The following is a 26,210-nucleotide window of genomic DNA, read 5'->3' as shown; positions in this document are numbered from 1 at the left end:
TTGTGGGTTCTTTTCCCTCTGCTCTTCATTTCTGAAAAGGTTTCCTTCTTATCTCTCAACCAGCATGTAGATTGTCTTCTGCATGGGTTGTACCAAATGTTATTCCTTGCCACTACAGGCAGAGACTTCCTGATCTCTTTTTGGAGTATATGGCAGATGTAAAGCTCCCTAGAACCAAAAGGCAAAATTGATCCAAAAGCACCAAGTGAAGTTAGTTTGAATGTCTCTGTAACCTACGCTTCCCATGCTTTCAAGGATGTTTTATTTCAGTTATCATGCTGGTTTAAAATGTTTCTTTTGTAAGAGTAATTTTAGTACTAATAACATGGAATCTTTTAGACGCAGTTTTAAGATTACCTTTGCATTTACTTAAGAACAAATACTTGAAGTGAACTATTTGATTTTTAAATGTGTACAGAGTGCCTGTGCCGGGGCAGGGGCTGAGGCATCTGTGAGGAGAGGCAGATGCTGCACTGGGCTGGGGACAAATGGTTCCAAGAGCCCCACAGCCAGACAAAGCTGAGAGGGTGTTTTAATTTTTCTCTTCGTTTATCATCTGAATCTATATTATATAGTAGTGAATCAAATTAATTTTCTTCAAGTTGAGTCTATCTATATGACGGTGATAGACAAGTAAACTCCCTGTCCTTATCTCAACCCATGAGCCTTTTAATCTAATTTTCCTCCCCTGTCTTGTTGAGGATGGGAGTGAGAAAGAGCAGGGTTGGCTCTGTAGCAGCTGGCCAGGATCGACCCACTACAACATGCTAAGTTGGGAATACATCAGATTAAACCAGAGGGAATAAGAGTCCAACAAGGTCACTGAGGTCGATGTGGTTGCTGGAGGAGCGAAGGTAACCTTGTGTGTAATTCAGGCATTCACAGAATCACCAGGTTGGAAAGGACCCATTGGATCATCGAGTCCAACCATTCCCAACACTCCCTAAACCATGTCCCTCAGCACTTCATCCACCCGTTCCTTAAACACCTCCAGGGAAGGCGATTCGACCACCTCCCTGGGCAGCTGTTCCAGTGCCCAATGACTCTTTCTGTGAAGAATTTTTTCTGATATCCAACCTGAACCTCCCCTGACGGAGCTTCAGGCCATTCCCCCTTGTCCTGTCCCCTGTCACTTGGGAGAAAGTGCACTTAACAGGGTTGACTTGGGCTCAGTGCTGAGCACCGACATTCAGCTCTCAGAGTGAGGACGGGTAACACCTGCGTATCATCCTGATTTGTAGGTAGAGCCACTTCCTCGCTTCCCTGTGCCATGCAGCATGCCTTCACATTTATTTGTTCCTTCGGCAATTTACGTGTCAAAAGGAAAGCCAAAAATGAGCCTAGTCCTGCAAATTCACCTGTCAAATTCCCGTGTACTGGCTGCATGATGTGTCGGGGCTGCGGTTACCCATGCCAGCTGGATGGCAGAAGGGCTCTGGAAAAGCTTACCCATATCTTTACTTTTTGACTGACAGAACAGAGTAAATTTCAGAAAGCTTTTAACCTTCTGCATCTTTTCTAAAAATGCTAATTAAGGGGTTTGTGATCACCCAAGAGACAGCAGCCTTGAATTTTAAAATCTTTTTAAAAAGCTAGAGAAAAGCTAGAAAAGCTAGAAAACTAGAAAACAAAAGCACTTAGACACATTTTCTATTTATGCTTTTTGTAGCCAAGCTAGGTAAAGCTTTGTCAATTTAGACAAAAACAAAACATTTACAAAAGATGCAAGGACCATTTTAAACAGCTCTGTCTCTGAGATGAGTGGCAGCCGGTGTCATTGTGGGAGTTTATCTTCTGGACAGCTTTGAAGCACATAACACACCAATGGGAAATGGCTAACTCTAGCTAAACCAGCCCAGATATTACCACTTAAGGTCTACAGCTTTATCTATTCCATCTGGTCTGATAGCAGTCGGAGTAGCATGGAAAGCACATCCAGTTTTGAGTACCTGGATTATTTGTCTGGCACACAGGTATCTCCTGATGGTGCACAATTCAATCACTGTGCTGCAGAAACTTTGATTTTTTATCTCCTCACTGTTATTCCAGAAAATAATTGGACAATAAAGACAAAGTAGAAGTTAGTAAGAGCTTCCACCGCATTGATCTTGTTCAGTGGTGGTGAGGAAGCAATTAATGATGATTAACAGCCATCTATTGAACGCTTAATGACCTTGCACAGATAATGCTTTTTTAGGTGGCAGTGGCATATCAGGGTAAACAACTCATCCCCATCTCTGTTGTCATTGTTTTTGGCTTTAGGTCATGGTGAGTACAGATTTTGCACAAAGACCTCTTTGAAGTTAAGGGTGTTTTTTCTCCAACATTAGCTTAAGCCACGGGCTTAAGTTACCTCAATAGAATAGTTTGCGTTGGAAGGGACTTCAAAGAGCATCCAGTTCCAAACCCCCTGCCATGGGCACGGACACCTCCCATTGGATCAGGTGCCCAAGGCCCATCCAACCTGGCCTGGAACACCTCCCTCTGAACACCTCCAGGGATGGGACAGCCACAACTTCCCTGGGCAACCTGTTCCAGTGCCTCACCACACACATAGTGAAGAAATTCCTCCTTATGTCTAGTCTAAATCTGCCCCTCTCCAGTTTATACCCATTGCCCCTCATCCTGTCACTCCAAGCCTTTGCAAACGGTCCCTCTCCAGCTTTCCTGTAGCCCCTTCAGGTACTGGAAGGTCACTATAAGGTCTCCTTGGAGCCTTTTCCAGGCTGAACAACCTTGACTCTCTCAGCCTGTCCTTGGATGGGAGGTGCTCCAGCCCTCGGATCATCTTTGTAGCCTCCTCTGAACCCGTTCCAACTGCTCCATCTCCTCTTTATGTTGAGGATTCCAGATCTGGACACAATACTCCAGATGAGGTCTCACGAGAGGGCAGAATCCCCTCCCTCGCGCTGCTGGCCACGCTGCTTTGCATGCAGCCCAGGACACAATTGGCCTTCTGGGCTGCGGGCACACGTTGCCGGCTCAAGTCAAGCTTCTCATCTCAGGAGATCATCTGGAATATTTTGATGAAAGCCTGATAATAGATGCTGAAGTGTCCCAGATGTTGAGGCACTGCCCAAGTCTCCTCAGTGGGCAAAGTTGGAGTGGTAATGAGCTACGAGTTTGCTGACTCCTTTCCAGAAGGAGCACATCAAAGCATTATAAGGGTCCTCAAAAAACCGCTCCCATCTGAGTATGGGTACTGTCCTCTGAACAAGAGCGTGATTTGTGCAATGGCATCAGTCTGGAGAGGCCAGAACAGGGCTATGCAACTCATCAGGCACAAAGACAGGTGAAATAACATCGCTGCCAGGGCTGCTTGATTGGTGCCAGGACTGTGTCCTTATTCTGCACTAATTCAGCAATGGGAGAATGCCAGGGCAGCTTTGAGCCCTGCCCTGAGTCTGTACAGCAGATCCCTTGGGCAGCGTTGCAGGAACGCCACTCTCTCCTTTTATTTTTGCTTTTTTAATAAAAAAGGCTAGAATTATTCCAAAAATATATGTGCACAATCAATGAGAGTGCAAAATGTCTCTAAGAGTGAGGACATTCTTATTGTATAAGTTTGTGAATGTGTTGCTAGGTTTGGGGTTCTTTTTTGATATTTAATATTTCTCAACAAGAATTTGGCAGTGGAAGTTTCTCAGAATTAAACTGTACTTACCTGTTCAGTTTGTTGCAGACTTGATTAGTCCGTTTATTTAATTTTTTTTGTTCTTTTTTTTTTTTGGCCTTTTTTTTTTTTTTGAGCAGTTTAGTGCCAACAGAGGAGGAAGAAATTGCTGCAAAAGCAAAAACGTATGCAGCGAAGTTAAATGAACCATTTAAAGTCATAGTGATATCTCCTGTCTGGGATCTAATGTTTTAAAAGTCAGAGTGGAAGGAATTTGCTGGACCAATATGCAGCTTTAGTTAAAGGACAAAGTTAATGATTCTTTGCATGCGTATTTACTTCACTTTCCTCTACTTGTTTTCTTTTTCCTATTAGGCTGATGATAAGGACACTGGGAATTACAGTGCCATGCAGTACAGACTCATCATTCCTCCAATCAAGGATGGTAAAGAAGGTTTTGTGATTGAAGCTTACACAGGGCTAATAAAAACTGCTATGCTGTTCAAAAATATGAGAAGATCCTATTTCAAGTTTCAGGTCATTGCAACTGATGACTATGGAAAAGGGCTGAGCAGCAAAGCAGAAGTACTTGTAAGTATGAGCCAGACATTGCCTTTATGGAATAATTCCCGAGGAATTTCAAACACCACATAAAATTTAATTCCATGCAGACTTATAGGAAGGCTATAAACTTTACAAACTGTGTGTACTTAATCTTTTTAAGTCACTGAAATAAAGTTTTTAAAAGAAACAAAGCCTTTCTGACGATCTGAAGCACACGTTCGTGTTTCATGGCAGAGCTCCTGGTCTCGGTTCCCACCCCGGATATGCTGTTAAGTATTTTATTTATTCGGGGAGCCATTGTCGATAGTTAAATTTAGGTTCAAATTGTTTGCATTAAACATGGACCTAAGGTAGGTTCTGGCTCTTCTGGACCTAGGTGGCAGCGCAGAAAGTCCTGGGTTCATGTGTTAGAAATGTGAAGCCGGTCACGTCCGCATGGTCAGCACAAGCATTTACAGATCATCACCGCGCGTTCTCTGAGCCAGCAAGGTGCAGCCAGCTCCGTATCGAAGCTGTGAAGAAGGGGTAGCACGGCATTAAACCCCAGTTAATAAGCCAAATAGGAATCTTCCTAACTGTACTGTGTGATGAAGCGAGTACGTAGCTTCTGTATCGGAGTCAGATCTGGTGTAACTGGCTTGCGGTGCGGGCAAAGATCTGAGCAGACTCTGAAAGTTCGGCTTACTGGGAAAAGCCAAGGTTGCCATGGCTTAGGAGGGAGACGCAAGGAGTAATTTTGGTCTGACACTGTACTTGCAGGTCTCAGGGAAGCAACCTTTCAAAACTGGCACCAGCTTTAGGCCTTGAGCTCATATTTTTGTGCTGAGTAAAGGACATTGACTTAGTCCAGTCACAGAAACGATCAAAGCTAAATGTCTTTAGAGCCTGTATAACTTGATGGATTGGATTAATATTAGCATAATGTCGTAGGGATGGAGTGTATTATCTATTTCATGGGAACACTGTCAAACGATACAGATGATAGCCGTAATACTTGGTTTATTGAGTTATGCAGGAATTCGGCAAATAAACATAATGTATGATGTCCTCATGCTTGACCTCCCAAAATGATAGGGCATCCTCATGCAATTTATGTGGTAATAGTATATTAAAATATAGCCAGAAGTTATCAACATTAAAATTAGAAGATGAAGTATGTCTCATTAATTTATAGAGGTAACTCTAAGTTGTCTTAGTGAGTGATGAGCGCTCTAGCATAGTGTTTTTGAGGAAGGTGTGAAAGCTTAGAGTAGCTGTAGATATAGCTACAGACTGACACCACCCCACGATGGAGGTTTGGGGTTGCACTGAGTGTGATCGATACAGGAATGCAGTTTCTAACCAGACTAAGTTGTTTCTGGGCTTCATGATTTGAACAGAGTTTGTCCTGCTGTCACTGTGCTGCATGTGCTCGGACTGGGAGGTGTTATTCCTTTCAATACAAACTCAAGGAGTGCGTGTAGATAAGGGAAATTAATTACTCACGTGCTAACGAGTAGCCTGTAGGGGAAGAAAATAGGATTGTAAGTCTGAGAAGGGAGGAGGTCTAGGAAGAAGAGATAGAGCAACACAAGAGGGCCGGTACTATAAAGAACCTGAGCAGAGCAAGGTATCCTCTAGAAGTGGAGCCATGATCCTTTTTCAGAGCCTTGGCACAGCTCTGTGAGCAGCACGAGCGAGCGCTGGTAAAACGTCTGGCTGCTGTAAGGGTCAGTCCACGTGAAAGACACCTGGCTGTTCCTTCTGACTGGGACTAGCAGGATGGCTCAAGGTGGACATCTGTTGATCTGTTTGGTTTCATGTGATGGAATTTTCCTTTTTCGTTTCTGTGAGACAGAAGAAATAGGAAATCGCATTTTAAAATAAGCTTGCTGCAAGGAAGCACTTAAAAGTATGAAATAACTGTGGATACTGTGAATATTCACTATATCATCTAATGTTTCCTGGGGCCTGAGGAGTCCCATGGCCCCTTCCTCTCTCAGCACAAGCTGCTCCCAAGAATCCACTGAGGCTGTTGAATGATGAGGCCTCTTTCTGGGCTCTGCCTTGCTTGATTTAAAAATCGGGAAGTGCCTCGCGAATGAAGCAGAGAATCAAAGGGATAGAATTTACAGGCCAGTGGATATCAGCAACTATGTGCTTTCCCTGCCTCTTCTGCAAACTTCTAGTTTGTTGTGCTCCTTACTCAGTTTAACCTGAAGCTTTCCTAGTTCTCAGCAATGAATCCTGCAGATACTGAGGGACATGAGACAACTGAACATGCTGACTTTGAGCCCTAAAATTTAGGTTGGTGTCTGCTATGCGGCATCACAGGACCTGGCTGCGCTTTTGCTCAGCAGACTGGGAGTCACAAAAGGTGTCTAAGGAACAGTGGGTTGAATGATCCCTTGTAACTATGTCCCAAAAAGCTTCCAGAGAGCAGTGGTGCCTCAGGAAGAGCCTTTGCTTTCCCACACCTTCCACCTCTGCACCCAGCATGTTTCCTTCTCTCCTTGATTGGAAGGGAACAGTTTCTCCCCACAGTTTTTCTTACAATGTGTTTTAATTGGATGTAGTTCCTCAACTTATTGCTATTTATAATAACTGTGAAATGAAAGCCTTTATAAATGTGGATAGCAAGTAAGGTAGCGTTACTATGGAAACCTTAACTTTCTCTTGGTTTTTTGTTCAACACCCTTGTTTTACTGTAGCTTGTCATGAATGTATGTTTATTCAGATATTTGTGTAGGAACAAGTAATCATAATTGTGATCCCTTGAATATCAGAAGAACTATTGCCTTTTCTTAAGTGTTGCATTTATGCAGTACTCGGTGCGTAGGTGCGCAGTAGTTGCTTGAATTGGTTAATGCAGTTAATTCTGTTAAACTGTTCATTAGTTTAGAGTTCCTTTCAAGGATCTTCGTCTAAAATTCCTTTTGAGTTCATTATAATTGTTTTTCTTACACAGAAGCCTGTACCTGCTCATCTGTGCATCTGATGACATTTCAAGAACATTTAAATATTTAAAGTTGAATTAAGCTTCAAAGCTGGTGAATCAGTGTGTGATATGAAAGCATATCGTGGCTCATCTACTGAAGTGCTCGCAGGGCTCAGGCTTCTCCTTTGAAAATCACGCCTTGTTTTTTTCTTTCGGTATCGAATCAGCTAACTGATTTTAAAGTTTATTGGGTTAAACATTGTCCTGCTTTTCCGAATTTACCTTCAGAGCCCTCTCTAGGGAAAGGTGGTTTGGAGTATAATGTTTGCTGTCATGGACAGGAACCAAGTTTTAAGAAGTATTTTGTTTTCTCCACCAGTGCAGGCAGTGACCGTTCCTTTCACAACCTAACGGGGCTGTGCTAGTGAGGAGGGAGCTATTACAAAATGCACAAATATTTAAAAGGGAGGAAAAAGCATGCAGTCATTTTATTGGAAGGCAGTCTTTCTTGAGATAAAAATACCTTGAGGAGATTAGATCAGGAAATGTTAAGTGGAGTTTGCCAGATCTGCTGAATTTGATGCATGCGTGTAGTCCCTTCTGCACGCCGATCGCTGAACCGGTGCTTGGGGAACAGAAGGGTTGTAGTGAATTTGTGTTTCAAAATGCTAATGTGAGAGATTTCTTCAGAGGTCAGTTGGTTCTTTTGTGGGTTCCTGGATTTTTATTTGTATGGTTATTTTTGCAATTATTGAGTGTATTAGAGGCATTTTCCCTGTCCTTTTACATAGAAGTGCAATTTTAAAATGCACTTGGTTATGCAGTTTTATGCCATGTAGCCGGAGAAATTAGAAGGAAATTGGAGATTAAAATCATTTACACTGATGACTTTAAAATAGATGAACAATTTCCTTTTTGATTTTCTAAAAAAAAAAAAAAATATCATTGATTTAGGTGAATTATTTGCATTTACATGGGTGTGAACTGCATATCTCCAAGGTTGGATTTTCCTGTCAAGTCATCAAAAGTACCAAAATGCTCATAAGTGATTTTGAATATGGCATGTGGGAGATCCATAATTCTGTAAGTAAAGTCTAAATGATAAAGAACGGGGTTTGTAGTCCTTCCTTTAAAAATCTATAATTCTGATGCAGTCCTGCAATTACAGTTCTAGTTAAATCGTTGCCTGCTGTTTATTGGTTTTGGCTGCCAAGCAAAGCAAGATTTCCCAGCTCTCGTATTCAGAATTAAAATGAGAAATCTGAACATCAGGGCATGGCTATGAAGGCAGGGAAGTAATTATTCCATTCTGTGTGTATGGGGAGGATGTTATGCATGGGAGTGCCAATTGAATTTCACTCTTCTGTTTCCAGGTCTCTGTGGTCAATCAGTTGGATATGCAAGTCATCGTCTCTAATGTTCCTCCCACCCTTGTGGAACAGAACAAAGATCAACTTATAGGGTAATAAATTTATTTACTCTACAAGTATCAGATAATTCACTGATTTTGTATTTAGATTCAGCAAGGAGTGCTCCCTTTATGCCGTGACCTCCTTTTTTTACCAAAAACCTTGAAAATGAGCAAGTGAGTGTTTTGAGTGCCTGCATCTGTCAAAAGGCAGGATGGAAAATGAATAAAGCACTTCTCCAAAAGGGTTGAGGCAGTTTGTCTGAGGGAGCTGTATGGCTTCACTGGGGCTTTATTTCGTGACGTAGCTGTAAGGGAAGCAGAATTGAGAAAATCTGTACTGGTACAATTCATACCACTAACATCATTACATAGAATTTTAATTGCAAAAAATTGGTAACAGGGTGCCATTATTCAGACCTAGCAGGAATAAAATGTTGTGATGAACGGGTGGGTAATTAGAAACATTAATGCTTTGCAATAAAAGTGAAGTATTTTATCATACTGGAAGCCAGCTAAAGTCCTTTTGGTAAAATGTGTCATTAGATATATAACAACAAATTAGACAATATGGGAAAGAAAATATTATAGAAAATAGTTAAAAAGGCTTTTTATACTCCTCTGTCACTTTGATCAATGATGAATGGCATTTCTCAGATTTCAACAGGTCTTTTCCATTCCGACTGTTGTCATACCTTTACGTCTCTGCAGAAATTGAAATACTTTGGGGCTGATGATATAATCACTCACCGAAAAAGAAGTGCGTTGTCTCTAAATGGCTCATATCTTCATTGGATTAGCAGAAAGTAGCAACGGATTTGCTTCTGGTCATTTAGGACCTGTTCCCCTTTTCTCTATCTGTTTTGAGCCAGATGTGAGTTAGGTCCGATAGAGTCTAACGTAACAAACACTAAGTTCTTCAGGCAATAGTCTGTATTCACAGGGACTCCGTTTCCTAAATAATAAGGGAGTCTGCTTGCTAAACACTTCAGATCCAGCTTTCCAAAAATGTCAGGTGTTGATATTGTCTGGGGAGATGAAGAACAATATGTCTTTTAGTGATAGGAAAAGTTTGTTTCTGCTTTGCTAAGCCTTCAGGTTGGCCTCAGCGTGCTGCACTGCACAGTTGTTTCTTCACACAGTCATTTGTAGCCTCTCTGGGGTTCTGTTTTCTTGAATGGAAGAGATGAACACACATTCTGACATGTTCAGAACACATATTCTGTGGCCAGCAGGTCGAGAGAGGTGATTCTGCCCTTCAATTCCACTCTTGTGAGACCCCATCTGGAGTACTGTGTCCAGTTCTGGAATCCTCACCATAAGAAGGAGATGGAATAGTTGGAACGAGTCCAGAGGATGACCATGAAGATGATCGCAGGGCTGGAGCACCTCCCATATGAGGCTGAGAGAGTTGGGGTTTTTCAGCCTGGAGAAGAGAAGGCTCCGATGAGACTTTAGAGTGACCTTCCAGTACCTGAAGGGGATACAAGAAAGCTGGGGAGGGACTGTTCACAAAGGCTTGTGGGGATAGGACAAGGGGGAATGGCTTTAAATTGGAGAGAGGCAGATTTAGACTGGACATAAGGAGGAATTTCCCCACCATGAGGGTGGTGAGACACTGTCCCAGGTTGCCCAGGGAAGCTGTGGCTGCCCCATCCCTGGAGGTGTTCAAGACCAGGTTGGATGGGCCTTGGGCACCTGATCCAGTGGGAGTTGTCCCTGCCTGTGGCAGGGAGGTTGGAATTAGATGGTCTTTAAGGTCCCTTCCAACTCAAACCATTCTGTGATTCTATGATTCTGTAACGTGAGTTTCTAAATGACGTAGCATAGATCTCACGCTGAATTGGACTTAGACTGCATTTGAGAACCTCACAGTTTTGAACTGTCCTGGAGCCAGAGGAGCCACCAGCAAAATACAGATGGCACTCACAGAAGGTGGTTTGAAAACAGGATGGAACGAGCCTGGCTTGAATGGAGAGTGTCAGCTGCATGACACACATCATGGGACTGAAAGCGTGAACGCTACAGTGGGTGGCATGGCAAGAGCAGATAGTGTCTTGCCCTTTCACCATCCCTGCAAAAATCTTCTTCTACAAACACTGGAGCAGCTTGTTTCCAGCTCCGAGGAGGTCTCAGCAGTGCTCAGTGCCTCACCAATAAATTGTGCCGTAACGATACCCCTGTTCCTCTCCTCCAGGGCCCTGAGGAACTCGTTGGCACATCCTTCTATAGGCTTGGAAAACAGCCCAGAGCCTTTCCTCAGTCTCTATGCTCCAAAAAAACCCCACTTCTACTAGGCTGAAGTCTTCTCAAACTTGTTTCATGTTATTCTGACCCTTGTGCATGGAAGTCTCTGGCAGATGTTAAATATTTCACAGCGAATGAAGCTTTTGTGTACGTACAAAAGCAGAACAACATGGCCAAGTATCGCGTTCTCATATTTAGCTTGGAAAGTCTTTACCCTCATGAACACCGCGAGGCCATTAAGCAAGTGTAGTGCAAGAATTTCATTTTTTAACGGTGAGCTTTTAAGGAAAACCTTTACCAGAAGAGATTCCATTTACTTGTTTTAAAATTGTCACATTCTTTACTGAAAACACTTGGAAAGAGAAAAAGTCTGAGAAAGAATTTTGCACATGTGCACTTGTCTGTCTCACATGAATGTATTTATTTCATTGCCATTTCTGAATTCCTTGGATTTTTCCTCCTAAAGTTTAAAGGATTGTACCCTCCGGGTTTTTATAAAGGCTTTAACAATTAATGAAGGACATGAAAACAAAATAATAGGAATTTGTGGTTTTGAGTGTGCTATGCAGACAATATGACTAGAGGCAAAAAGAAACCAAATAATTTGGAGACCTTGTCAGGCCAAGGTACTGAGAGGTTTCTGAGCCATTACAAATAAGGCACTAGTTTATGAAATTAGAGCACTTCGTATAATTCATTAACAGATAAAAAGACTATGTCGTTAACTAAATTAGTCACTACAGACATTATTTGGCTCCTTCTCCTCTCGTTTTGTCATTGAAGTAATAGTAAATATTAATCTCTGAAAAGATAACATTTAGCCACCGATTGCAATACTTGATTACGTGGAATGTTGGGGAAGTGGGTAGCTGCGTCATTTTTGAAATTGTAGTGATTTTTCACAATAAAATAAATAGTGATTTAAACAACTTAGGAGAACAAGTTATAACAGATTCTCCCCAGCTGCCTGTAATTTTCACTGGAGAGCAGATACAAGGTATTAAGAAATCTGTAATTCAATTCTTCCACACTGAAAAGGCTTATTCAGCATAGCCCTGAGATGTATGTTGGTTAATGGGCTAAAGAAAGGAAGCAGAGATTAAAGACTTAAAGCATCACTATCTCTTTGGTTTAGGAGTTTGGATTTTTTGAGGGATGCAGTGGGTCTGTCTTCACCTAATGTTTCTGATCATATTGTGATCCTCTTTTCTCCCAAGTGTCAGGGGACAGGACAAGGGGGAATGGCCTCAAGCTCCACCAGGGGAGGGTCAGGCTGGACATCAGGAAAAAATTTTTCATGGAAAGGGTCATTGGGCAGTGGCAGAGGCTGCCCAGGGAGGGGGTGGAGTCACCATCCCTGGAGGGGTTTAAAGGACAGGTGGACGAGGTGCGGAGGGACATGGTTTAGGGAGTGTTAGGAATGGTTGGACTCGATAACCCAGTGGATCCTTTCCAACCTATGATTCTATGATTCTCTGCAGACATTCTGTAAGCACTTCAGTTTTCCTTCAACTCCTTTAATTTCATCAACAAGCTTTTCAGATCCTCTGGACTTGCACATCAATGTCAGATCTGCCATTTCTCTCACCCACTTTAATTAATGTCTGTTCGGGTAGGTCCGTTTACGTCTGCTACAGGAGATGGCAGAAAATGGAGTGAGGCTTAGTGGAAAATTCATTGGGTGTTCCTCTCCTTCAGAAAATTTGGTGAAGGCCAATGACACAGTGTTCTTTAAATATGGCATGACTGCTTATATGTTGGGCAAAGAACAGTGTTTCAACTAGAATAAAATAGCCAACTTCATGCTCAGAGCATTTAGTTCTTTGGTTCTCACATGACTGCAACTTAAACCTCTAGGTAAAATCAGAAACACCACATTGCCAAGAGTGTCCCGTGTATCTCTCATCCCACTGGTCACAGAAATGTCTTGTGAATTAAATTCCTCCGTACACATTTCAACAGATCACAAATATTTAATTTCTCCAAAATAAAGTAACGGAGTGGCTCAAAATGAGTGCTTTGATGCAATACTCCATAGACATTCCTTTTGAAAAGGCTGGGTTTGCCCTCTAGCCTACAAACCCTACAAAATAGAGATAATATTGCTTAGAGAACTCTTTATTCCTGAACTAGAACCAGGCAAAACCATTTGGGCATCATTTTCAACGTTAATGTTAGCATTTTTTGCATTGTCTGTGCTTTCTGAGCCAATCAAGTGAAGGAAATGCATTTAGCGTTTAGCACTTGGACTGCTCTGGAGTTGTAAAAGAATGTGAGTGAGAATTGGCTCCTCACTTTCAAAAATCATACAAGGTTTCCTGTGTTGTTCTTTTCTCCCTGTAGTGAAAAGTGTGCCTGGAAAGAATAGAGTTCCTTTTCTGGCCATAGGAAGAAAATCCTCTAGGAGTGGTGTAGGAATCTTTCATAACAAAAGAGGATCTGATGGAATCGCCTCATACCACTATTAAATGTGCATAAATGCAACAGCAGATAGTTGTTTTATTATTTTGTAATAACTTCTGTGAAAAGTATAAATATTGAAACTGAAATCTCGGCTTCCCCCATCCAGAGGTTTCTGTAGTCTCCTGCATTTTCAGCGTGGTATTGGTGGCTGTTCTTTTTCCTCATGTTTTAACTTCATAACAGACAAGCACAGTGCCTGCATTAGTGCAAACGCAGAGGTCTCAGAATGCTTGTACGAGTAGTTGTATATCATGGGTGGTTGAACCTGCCTTCTCTCGGCATTGCTCTGGCATTTTTTTGCTCCCCTGAGCTGAGGAATTTCGATGAGTGCAGCCTCCTGGCCAGACCAGCCTCGGGAAGCAGAATTCAAGTGCAGGTGTTCTTGAGTGGCAACTTCATCTGTCTTCTGGATGTTCATGTCTCTCTTAATAAAGATTATCCCCTACTTTTCAAGACAAAATTCCTGGAAATAGCACACGTGGTAATTCCAGGGAACTTCCCTTCGTGTGTATTTTGTCCAAGGCTGCAATCCTTTAACACCTTCATGCTTATAAAAGAACGGAGCAGTTCCACTGTTAAAGAAAATACACACTCAAGAATCTAATGCAATGTAGGAGTGACCAGGCAATTTTTTACCAGAAAATCCAAATCAAGTCCTGATCTTCAGAGAAAGCCTAAGTGAGTGTCTCGGAACACAAACATTCAGCTTGCTGACTTAACAGTTTGTGTATATAAAATTGACCAACGTCATTTCTTGAAGGAGCGTCTGCTCTGCTTTACTGCATGCAAACTGTGGTCCACTTAAAAGCAATGTCATAATATATATTAAAGCAATATACATTGCTATAAATGATATATCATAATGTACATCGTGTGTACATAGTACATCTTATTTTATGGATCATCATAGTATATGAGATATTCAATTTTATGCATAGGAGCTGCAATGCACAGTCTTCTCTTTATGGAAATGTTTTGGAATGTGGATGATTGCCCCTCAGTTGTGTTTTGCTGTTGACAATATAGCAAATGGTGTTTTCCAGTCGCGGTTGCAGGAGCCAGTCGGTGGCATTTAAAAGGGGCAGCTGACGTGAGTGCTTTGCATGGCATCTGTGTATATTGTTGTGTTTTATTTCTTTGCTCCTGCTTTCATTTTTGGTAGAATGTCAGTATGTTCAATAATTGGGAGGATGAGTGAATGCCTCTGAAATGTAGCTTATTTATCAAGATGTGGCTATGTATAATGAAATCAGATGTTACGAGGCTTCAATGGGAATCCAGCTCTCTCGGTACGTTTAGTAAAGCCAGACACAAGCGCTCCTGAGATGGTCCGCCTTAGACGTGCTTGTTGGCAGACGCCATGCCTCTAAAACACTCTTGACTGTATTAAAATATTCACCCTTATTGCAGCAGTGTTTTTTCTTCTCTGCAGTTCATGAATTGGTAGAAAATGAACGTGTCTTTCCTGGAGGATGTAGTTGCAGTGTAAGAATCCTTCGGACTTGTTAATTTTCCCACAGAAGAAATATCGTTCCATTGCTTCATGATTTTTGCCACGTAATTACTGAATTAAATGTAATTACCAGTGACAGGACTTTTTGCATACTGGGGGAGAATGGCAGTGACCTTGCCCTTAAGCACTCCTCCCTGCTAGCACTCACTTTCCTCCCTATTATTAAGTGTTCTTTAGCCACAGGTGCTGCTGCAGTTGCCTTGGTCTCTGCCTCCGTGCTCTCTGATGCTGTCATATGGGTTCATTTTGCTCCTGGCCCTTTGATCCACCTCCCCTCTGCCCTTTTCCCTTCCACTTCCTTGCTCCCTATTGTTTCATTCAACATTAAATTGCAGAATTAGCGTATAAATAAGTATTGAGATGAGAGGGGCATTTGCCACCAACTGGCTGCATCATATTTCACATCTACCCTCCGTTTGGCTTTGCTCGGAGAATGCATGCCCTGTAGTTCTTGCTTTGTACAGTGTTTAATTGAGTCCATTCCATTTCTCAGCTGATCGTAGCCTCCCTCTGCTGTGATCAGGATGATTAATGACATTAGGCTACCTTTATAAAGTTAGGAACTAAGAGACCAAAGCATATTCAACTCCATCCTTTCCACTTGCTCCTTCCACTGCCAGGCGGGAAGCACGGGTTCAGCGATCTTCTCCCTCCTCCTCTCAATAATATCGAACGTTGTTCTGTTGACATATTTTATACCATACACTATAATGTGGTGCGTGGCCCCTCAGATAAAGCTGTAAACTTCTGCTTTATTCTGAAATTGCTTGCTATTGCGGGAAAACCCCTTTTGTGCTGAGATCTGAAGCTACGGCTGCAGAGTCAGTCAGGCTGTCTCTGTGCGTTACTCTTTGGGTGAGTGTAGGGTGATGTTCCTGCTACGGCTGTGAAAATGAGACTGAAATAAACACTGGGAGTGCATGTAGGTTTTTCAGAGGACAGGATTATACATGATGAGCACAAAAAGAAGAGAAGGAGCTTCATCAATGTGTAAGAAAGCAATTTCCCTTATTCTGTGCAGTCTGGTATGTTTTTATAGGATTAGGCTGAGTAGGTATAAAGATATTGACTCTGAATTGTTTTCTAAAGAATGTGGATGTTATTATATCCAGAGTAAATTGGCTCAGTGGTGCGCCTTCCTGCTCGTTACATGCCTTGTGTGTGATATAAAAGTAGGAATAATCTTTGTCAAAAGACTGTTTTATAAACAAGGAGTACTTATAGACTTGAAATAAACTCCAGTTTGGGCTTCTTCATTCTCCATTGCAGCACAAAGCAGGATGACTTAGCTGACAGGTAAGGGCTTCTTGAGTTCTCTTGGCAGCACCAGAGCAGCTCTGAGGCCGCAGGAGGAGTGTAACGTTCCCAGTACTCTATGTATGTTGTAGTTAGGCAACTGGAGGGACAGCGAGTCAGTAAGAGGGACATGGATCTGTTAGAGTGAGTCCAGAAGAGGCCACAAAGATGATCCGAGGACTAGAGCACCTCCTGAATGAGGACGGGCTGAGAAAGTTGGGGTTGATTAACCTGGAGAAGAGAAACCTCCAAGGAGACCTTATAGCAACCTTGAAGGACTAAGCAGTTACAAAAGGTAACAGTTTTAAGCTGAAAGAGGAGGGATTTAGATTAGATATTAGGAAGAAAGTTGTTATTGTGAAGGTGGTGAGGCACTGGAAGAGGCTGCGCGGAGAAGCTGTTATTGCCCCATCCCTGGGGATGTTCAAGGCCAGGGCGGATGGGGCTTGGGCACCTGATCCAGTGGGAGGTGTCCCTGCCCATGGCAGAGGGGTTGGAACTGGATGAGCTTTAAGGTCCCTTCTGACCCAAACCATTCTGTGATCTGAGAGCTGGGGCCCAAGCACCCCCAAAGCTATCACAAACTGCACAGGAGGGGCAGGAATTGGTCCTTAGCTATTTGTGAAAGTACCCCCAGAAAGGCAGCAGTTCAGATGTCAGTGGTCAAACCTTGCAGAAGCTCAATGCAGTGAGAATGTGGCTGAAGTTGACCAAAACTGAGAAAGTCTGTTTTGATGTGTCCTGACAGAACTGAGTGCTCTCACCTAGAGTATGAATTTATTATTATTACTTAGTTATTTTGAGGAGCTAGAATTTTCCGTGGTGGAGCCAAAATTTGCACAGGGTATCTAGTCTTCAGCACTTGTAGCTCTGAGAATCCTGAAAGAAGAAAATAGATTCTTTTTTTTATTATTTCTTAAAATATATTGATGTGCTCCAGACACGCTGCAGGCTATCAAATTACTAGAGAACCGAAACAAGTTTTTCTCCCATTGAGTCCTTTGCTAAGAAAATTGTGCAGTAATTAAATTCAGGTACTGGGGAGGGTCTAAAATGTTCTGTGAATTGAATTGTTTCTTTTTTGTGTGTGCTGATACAGAGGATACACGTGCAACTTAGCAATTCGGCTTGAGGGTATAAAACTGCTGGAACGTTGCGATGCTCTTTCGGGCAATGTCATACATCATCTCCAGAGACAACACAGCGTCATTAAACCTTGCTGCTGACTTACCAAGTCTTACATGATGACTCAGTCTCATTGAGTTGCCATTGCTGCTGGGCTGTCATGCAACTGCCTCCACATGTCCTGGACAGACTGGAGAAGTGGACCTCTGAGAACCTCCTGAGGTTCAACAAGGCCAAGTGTAAGGGCAATCCTTACTGGATTGGGGCAATCCCCATTTTCAGTACACATGGGGGGTGATGTGATTGAGAGCAGCCCTGCAGAGAAAGACTTGGGGGTGGTGGTCGATTAAAAGCTCAACATGAGCCGGCAACGTGGGCTCGCAGCCCAGAAACCAACCGTGTCCTGGGCTGTATCCAAAGCAGCGCGGCCAGCAGGGCGAGGGAGGGGATTCTGCCCCTCTGTTCCTCTCTTGTGAGATCTCATCTGGAATACTGTGTCCAGTTCTGGAATCCTCAACATAAGAAGGATATGGAACTATTGGAACGGATCCAGAGGAGGCTACAAAGATGATCGGAGGGCTGGAGCACCTTCCCTATGAGGACAGTCTGAGAGAGTTGGGGTTGCTCTGTCTGGAGAAGGCTCAGAGGAGAATTTATAGCGACCTTCCAGTACCTGAAGGGGCTACAGGAAAGCTGGAGAGGGACTGTTTGTAAAGGCTTGTGGGGATGGGACGAGGGGAAATGGGTATAAACTGGAGAGGAGAAGATTTAGACTGGACATAAGGAAGAATTTCTTCATCATGAGGGTGGTGAGGCTCTGGCCCAGGTTGCCCAGGGAAGCTGTGGCTGCCCCATCCCTGAAGGTGTTCCAGGCCAGGTTGGATGGGCCTTGGGCACCTGATCCAGTGGGAGGTGTCCCTGCCCATGGCAGGGGGTGGGACTGGATGATTTTTAAGGTCCCTTCCAATCCACACTCTTCTATGATTCTATGATTCTATGGTTCTATTTTGAGGTGAATTAACTGTCTCGTGCAGGTTTCCACACTGGTTTTCTAAGAGGCTTTCAAGCAGTCCTTTGCATCTTTCCCAGCAGCAGCATCTCTCCCATGCGTCTGGCATGCCGGATCCATGCAGCAGAGGGGACAAAACAGCATGTTGCTGTGACTCCAGGGCAGAGCCTTGATTTTCATCCTGTGCCCAGCAGGCTCTTCTCTGCCTGTGACGGGAAGCGGCTGCCTCAGCCCTGCCACGTGCCGTGGTGCCTCCGGTGCACACATCAGCTCACGAACATCACACCGAGTGTGGCCCAGGAATGTGTGCCTTGTCCCAGATGTGGGGGTTTGCTCAGCTGGTTTCAGTGTGTTCTGGGATGCCACCAGCCAAGCAACAGTTTGGCAAACCAGCATACCTGGATTTATTTGCCTTTCCGTTTCTTTTGCATCTAAAGATTAAGGAAAAAAAATGGCCTTAAGCTGCTTCAGGGGAAGTTTAGATTGGACATTAGGAAAAACTTCTTCACCAAAGGGGTTCTCAAGCACTGGCAGAGGCTGCCCAGGGAGGGGGTTGAGTCACCATCCCTGGAAGTATTTAAAAGGCAGGTAGATGAGGTGCTTAGGGATAAGATTTAATAGTGGACAGGTACAATTGGACTTGATCTCAAAGGTCTTTTCCAATCTAATGATTCCATGAAAAAATGACTGAGTTTTCAGGATATTCAGGGCCACGTTATATCCTGAATGACATTAAAAATCTTGTCCTTCGTTTAATTTCACTGTTGTCACTGATGGGAGTTTGAAGGTGATGGCAATGACAATGCCCTGTGAGACGTTTCTGTTCATTACATGACGTCTGCGGAGCAAAATGGAGTTGGAGCAGCAGGAAAGTCTCGTCACCTGTTAAGTTGCAGGTTCTGCCGCTCACTGCGCCACTGCTGGGAGGATGGTAATTACCCTTTTTGCATTAACAAGTGACAGACTAATACTAAGCTAACTTTTGCTGATAGATACAGTAGAAGTGCGGCTGCTGTTGTTTCTTAAAATATGCATTTTAAGCATTGGTTCTCGTGAGTCATACTACGAGCAGGTGGCTGTGATCGGTAGAGTTCTAAAACAGTACAGCTGAATTACTTTTCAAATAACTCTGTGGGGAACTGCCCTGTTTTTCAGTGCTTTCTTTAATTGCTAGTTTTGAGTCTGCAGTGCACTTTTATTATATATTTCACCCTAAACATGCAATTTGTGGGTTTCAGATTAAATATTGCAGTCGTTTCACTGTATTTCACGGAGTTAAAGCCAATGGCTGTGATATACCTATTTCTCATAGTCAGAAAGTAGTATGCTGGTTTTGGGGGGATTTTAATTATGTTTTAGACAAAGATATTCTCAAAAATAGTAAGTTCCAGCAGAAACCTTGCCAGGGATTTCTGAGAAGAGGGAATGTTGTTATCAGTTCTGTGGAAAGTAACCCTACATAATAACCTTCTAGCCTTACAGGGCACCTCTGTCTTTGGTGAAATAATCGTTCTCTGCAAAGAAACAAAAGTAAAGACACACCCCTCAGCAACAGAAGATGTTTGTGTGCTAATTAGGCGAGTAAATCTTTTACATACTCCATCCGAATCCTTGTGCAAAGCACAGTTCTAGAAGTGGTTATAGTTTCTTTTAGGCACTTACATTCACATAACGTTAGGGGCTTTTCTATAGTAATCTGCATATCCCAGATTTGTTCTGCCAAGTTGTAGCTGGGAGAATTATTGTTGCTGAGGTGCCTGTGACAGATTATCACCGTAGCTGCCACTTAAGCGTGTGGCAAAAGCAGAGATGAGTGGAGTTTACCATATCTGTGAACAACAGGAGTGTGTGTTTCGAGGACGCCAGTCAACTAGCCGTGTGTCAGACAACCCCTGGTTTTGTTCTCCCTACAAAAACTGGTCTGCATTAACGGTATATATTCACTGCTAAGTTAGAACCTGGATCTGACAGACTTCGATTTTTCAAAATCTTCTAGAAGAGCTTCTGTTTTATGGGCATGCTCAGCTTTCACAGAAAGAGCAGAGAAGCTGAGTGGATAAATGTGAATCAATGGTGTTGAAAAATTATGAGATGGTGATACTGCTTTGACAGCATTACTGTAGTTTGGAAATCTTGTGTCAGGAGAAAAACGACGGCAAAGTGTAACCTCAGCAACTGCGAAAGATTTTGTTTAAAACAAGTGACTTCTTAAAGTCATTGATGTTCTTTTTTGAGATTGGGCTTCCTTCACACCCTAGTGCTTTCTTAACATATCAGGCAGCATGTTTCCTCTCATTTCCTTGCTCTTGTCTCTTAACTCAGCTATTGCTTTTTTATTCGATATTCCAATCGCATAAATTCAGCTAGAAAATCTTGTGTTTTCCCGTAACTCCGATGGAGTGTTTAGAATTCCACCTTGCATTGTTTATTTCTCCATACTTTTTGCCCATGTCTGAAGTACTGATGATATTTGCTCTCATGTCTTTGTTTATCAAACTCTTTTTTTTTGACTGAACTGCACCTTTCTCAGTCTCAGTTTGGAAACCTCATCACCCGTTGCAAGTCAGCATGCAAAGACGCTCTTCCCATTTTCTCTTTTCTTCCCATTTTTTCTTTTCTTCCCATTTTTTATAACTTTATTAAGGTATTGTCCTTTGCAACTAAGTTTGTTAGAGCAATAGTGAGTGATGCTCCCAACTTTCCACAAACTCTTCATATCTGAGGTGCAAGTGTGCTTATTTGTAAACTTTTCAGGTGCTCGGTGAGGTCCTTTCCCCATGGCTTTGGTGCTTCTGCAGGTGCTTGGAGGGACGTTGTGCAAACAGCCCTGTTCCCTTTGCCTTTTTGACTATTTCAGGAATAACATCACATGCTAGGACTTCTCCCATAAACGGTTCTGCATGGAAAACTGTCCAAAAACGAGATTTTGAATTTAAAACAAAGGCTTTCAAAAAAGAAAGAATAATCAATAATAAAGAAGGTTGGTCATATGACAAAAATTAATAAAAATTACCGGTAAATGTCACTCTCTGTAATAAATTTTAATTCCCCAGAACTGTATTTACCTCATATATTGACACATTGTGATTCATATACACAACGGCAGAGTGTGCCGTTCAGTGCTCTGGCAACTTGTGATGAATCCTCCTCTTTGTAGAAAGAACAGATTTGGTTTGGTTTACTGTTGTTATGACCCTGTTAGCTGCTGCTGAATTCTATCACCCTATCTTTCTTCTCCTTGTAGAACTTCTGCGGTTTATTTTATATTTTTCCTGGGGTAAATATGTCAGCTCAATATTCCAACTTTCTTATGGCTGTAAAACGTACTCAGTGCCTTTTGGAGTAGCGGGTACTGTGGCACCTGATATGTTGTGCTGGATTGGAATATCCAGCACAATGGATGATGATATCCAGATGAAATATCCCACCAAAAATGGCTGAAGTAGTTGCTTCTGTGGATGAAAATTTATTATATGCACCCTGTGTAAGGCTGCAATTGAAAAGTGCTGAAATCATATAGCTTAATAAAAGGATGACAAGGGTTTTTTTGTGAAATATCGATGGTGTTCCCATGAGCCATTTAAAACTCAACTGATGTCATAAATACAAAGAGCTAGACTTTAGGATGCTATTTCGGGTGACCTCTCCTACCACTGCTAAGCTTTTCCCAAGAGTTCAGCATTTAGAAGGTTATATTGGAGCAGAGATTTTTTAGAAGTGCTCTGAAGGTTACTGTCCTTCTAAGCCTGTGGGTTTTGCCTGTTAGTATCTTGTTTAAGCTGTTGTCATTCTTGATCATCACAAATAAATCTTTGCATCTTTCTGGATCCATCTCATCTCTAGGATTTTGGAACGTTATGTCCAAGATCAGATCCCTGGTGCCACGGTTGTGGTGGAATCCATCGGAGCACGGAGGTTTGGGGATGGGTACTCTGAAGAAGATTACACCAAGTCTGACCTCATGGTCTACGCAATCGACCCACAAACAAATAGAGCTATAATGAGGAATGAACTTTTTAAGTAAGTATATCGTTATTTGCTCTTCCTGTATTTCTGTGGACTGTTTTGAAAGCTGTTGGTCTGTCCCTGTTAGCAAGTGGTTCAATGGAACGGGAAGAGAAAAATCTATTGAAGCAGTTGGTGCATGCCATTAAACCTACCCCATGTGCAGCTTGGAACTTTACAGCTCTGCTAGGGACACTGCGTTGAGCTGAATGGCCCCAGTGCACGTGAGTTAGACATCCTCACCATGAGAGCTTGCTGTACACTTGGTCTACCCTATCGAGCAGCTTCTGATTTCAGTTCCTCTGAAGGAATTTACTTTCTAGGTATCAAAACTTGAGTGTGATCTCCAGGCAAGGGCTTTGGTGCTCCAGTCCTCCACCTTCAAGCTTTCTGCAGGTCCTGTTTGCAGTGTGTCTCTTTCTCTTTTCTTTTTTTTCTGTGGAAACAAAAGGAGAAGAAGAAAGGGAAGGGTAAGAAAGAGAGGTGATGTGCAGCTAGTCTGAAGCATAGACATTGAGGCATGACCCAGGTCTACATGCAGGCAATCGATAGAGCTTACAGGTCCCCACAGGGCTGAACAGACAGATCAGCACACCCCCAGCTGCTCGAGGAGCTGGAGAGGAGCAGCAGACAGGCCTCTTATATTCATAACTGATATTTCAATCGGCTTCCAAATTAGCAGTTAAATTCTAATGTCACATAAAATACAAGAGACAGCTTTTTATTGACTGATCATACCCACCGAATGTTTGCACCGAACGGACCAGCTTTGGTCACTGCGGTAGAGCGGGTTGGTAGGGGGACTGGGCGTCTGCACCTTTGCACAGCTCTGCTGGAATGGTGCTCTGATACACTGGTGCTTCGGGGCCACTGGGCCCCCCTGCCCTGCGAAACAGAAGACAGGGATTACATAGGTGCAGACATGAAATTAAGGTAATCTCTTTACCTGTTTTTCCTGAGTTAGCACTAGAGGGAAGTAGGTTCTGAGACAAGCTTAGTGTCTCAACCCGTTCAGCTGCCTGTGTATCAATGTGGCTGTAGAATCATTTTGTTAGAAACTGTCTTTTTTGTGTTTTAGCATTCTGCATATGATTTAGAGCAGCGAAAATGCAAATCAGGCTCTTCTTCTAAAGCTACCACTATCTTTCAGGAGGGTTGCATGAGTTTCACCTTGGTGTTTGCTTTCTGTCTCAGTGGTAACTAGACCAGACTGTTCCGGGATGGTTTAAAGCAGCACATCAGGCAGCAGCCTAAAAAGCAAATGCTGTGAGCCATCTCAGTGGACCGTGATTGAGAAGGGGCTTCTTCTTTGTTCTCCTGAGCTCATAATTTAGTACAGAGGAGTTATAGTGTGCTAAAGCTCTGCATGTATTCAGACTCAGTAGCTTGGAAAAGATCACTGTGATCAGTCTGACTTAGTATCATAAAGACCATAGGAACTCCCAAAATTAATCTTGCCTTCAGTATGTCTTTCAGCAAAGCAACTGCTCAAGGAAATCCAGTGAGCTGCTATCTTTGTATTGTTATTGCAGGGTAATTATTTTTACTGACAAAAATTAAGCCTTTTTTGCCTTTTTTTTTTTTTTTTTTTTTTAATTTGTCAAGATTCAGTCCTGGGGTTTTATTATAACTTTGGGTTCTAGATTGCTTGATTTCTAGCTCCCACTGATGTTTAAGCTTATGATCACATCGTCCTCTTACGTTTTTTTTTCTTTTTTGGCGGGGAGGAAGTTCGTTGACCTCTGGGCTATGTTTTAAATCTTTTAATGACTTGAAATTTCCTGTGAACCTTCTATGGTCTTCCAGCATCAATTTCTGAACCAGAAATATAAAAATCGGAGGCTGGTTAGCAGCAGTAGCTTTCAGAACGGTGGCGGATAAAGAGGCAATGCAGCCTCCTTCTTTATGTGGCCATTTTTTTTGTTTGTAGTTCTCTCCATGGTCCTTCTTTTCAGGTCTTGATGATGCACCAGGAGTTGTTATTCGTCTGTTCACAGCCGGAGCTGCTGATCGTTCCCAGAATGGGGCCTCTATGATTTTGTTCCAAATTTTATTGAAGTGGAAACAGAAAGGAAGCCAGCAGAAATCCCTGATAGATAACCATTTTCCTTTCTCTCTAAGGAAAAAGTGCCAGTAAATCTGCTTGCAGTGCTCCTGTAAGCGACTGTCATACCCCAGCCCACTCCCCAAACGAGGCTCATTAAAATGTATCACACTGCCTCACACCCAGAGCATCTTAATTCCTCTTTGTCATTCCTCTTCCACTTTTGCAGTTTGTAAAGTCGTTGAGGTCGATATTTTCTTCCAGTCATAGCCAGTTTAGAGTATGGCCAATGTGGGATGCCCATAGCAACGCTCAAGGTCAAAAGGACGTTATTAAGTGCTGTCCAAGTTTGGAAAATTTGGGTGACCTTGATGACATTTGGAAATCCTGGCAGCCTTTCATTCTTCACTTTGGAAAACTCTCTCCAAATATACTATTAGTAATATATGAAATTGAGCTGGTATCCATGCAGTTTCTTTCAACTCCATAAAAAGGATCTTTTTCTGATGGCAGACCCTCTTCATGGGCAGAAAATGTGTCCCTCTTCATTTTGCTGCCCTTTGAAAACATAAAAATGTCTTTTTAGGGATGTTTGTGTGTCCGGTGAGTAAACAAAACAGAAGAGAATTTTAAAAAGCAGTTTTTCGAATGTGAAGGGAAGGTTATTCATTTGCCTGGCCTGAAAATGTGTGGGGTATTGGCTTAGAAGCAACCTCATTAAAATGCTCCATGTGCCTGCATACTCAGCTTTGCTTTCTTTTATTTTTTCCTCTTCTCTTTTCTCTCTTCAAAACTGTTAAATATTTAAATCAGTAAAATCCTGGGGAATGCTTTTCCGACTTTAGGGTAGGGATGAGTAAGAGTCAGCTTGCTAAAGTAAGGAGAAAAGTGAATTTGGAGAGTTTGGTAGCTTGATATCTCAAGTTAACAAGGTCTCGCTAGCAAGCAGGTGAACACCAAAAGATTTGGCTCAGCTTGGGTGCTGACCCAAATCTAAAAAGAAATCCCTTCTGTGACCATCTTTCCTGGAATTTTGATCTTTAGAGGGGTGTCTCAATGTTCTTCCTGCTCCATTGACAGGACCCAGTAGCAATGGTTGTGCTCTGGTTGGGAAGAGATTGCCAAGAGGCACAGGCATCCTTCTGCCAGCCGGGCATCTGCTCCAGCTCCTAGCAGGAAAGGAGAAAGGATCATTCAGTGAACTGAATATGGTGGGTTACATAGTAAGAAATCAGAAAGAGATGGAACCCCCTGTTTTAAAAATTTATTTAGGAATAAGGGATATAAATTCAGCCAACTGTTCCAAAATTCCAGACTGTATACAGAAGAGAGAACCATACGAAAGCACAGATTTAGCACATGGATTCTGCCAGTTGTGATTTAAACATGGCTTACAAAATTATTGCGTATAGGAAGATACCTGTGGCTTTTTGTGAACACCCTGCTGTGTTTTTTGTGAACACCCTGCTGTGTTTCTCCTTAGAAGTGGAGGCCCTGACTTTAATAGAATTTAAACCTGTTACTGTTTGAAAACAATTATCTATGAAGGTCTTTTAAGACCTTGCAGGGACAAACTGGGGACAGAGTGGAGCAGAGTGACCTGTTCCCTTTCACAGTTGGAGCACTGCTGGGATACAGGCAAGGATCACTGGTGCCTCATCCTGCCTGGTGCTGGCAGCCAGGCATGAGTCTGAGCAGTGTTGAGGTCCCAAAGGTGCTTGACCTGACACTGGAGCTGGGAAGAAAGGATAGTCCAGACAGCTAATGCCCATCAGCAGCTGAGCAAAGTCACACTTGTCACCAGACACAGAGCTGCATTTCTGTAAGAAGTGAACCGCACCAAAGCAAAGCTCATATCTGAGGCTCCAATACATCAGGACACGTCCACCAATCACCTATGAAAGAAAAGTGATTCTAGGAAATGCAGTCTGTTCTCATAGTGCTGCATTAATGCAGATGTACACAACAACAGCGCGTGCACAGGCGCTGGTCCCTCCCAGGCCGTT

General features: G+C 42.7%; 1 protein-coding gene across 11 annotated transcripts in view; it reads left to right on the top strand.

Moving 5' to 3' along the window:
• The window catches only part of PCDH15 (protocadherin related 15), an 855,028-nt gene that overhangs the window by 798,478 nt on the left and 30,340 nt on the right, over positions 1–26,210 (top strand). For all 11 annotated transcript variants that reach the window (XM_054071964.1, XM_054071953.1, XM_054071963.1 and 8 more), the window contains 3 exons: positions 3,989–4,204; positions 8,468–8,556; positions 21,999–22,175. In XM_054071964.1, the coding sequence (XP_053927939.1) occupies positions 3,989–4,204; positions 8,468–8,556; positions 21,999–22,175 (482 nt within the window). The remainder of the gene's footprint in view (positions 1–3,988; positions 4,205–8,467; positions 8,557–21,998; positions 22,176–26,210) is intronic.

This window comes from Cuculus canorus, chromosome 7 (assembly GCF_017976375.1).
Source record: "Cuculus canorus isolate bCucCan1 chromosome 7, bCucCan1.pri, whole genome shotgun sequence".
NCBI classification, from domain to species: Eukaryota; Metazoa; Chordata; class Aves; order Cuculiformes; family Cuculidae; genus Cuculus; species Cuculus canorus.
Note: the sequence above shows the minus strand (reverse complement) of the source record. Positions and strands in the feature narration are given on the sequence as shown.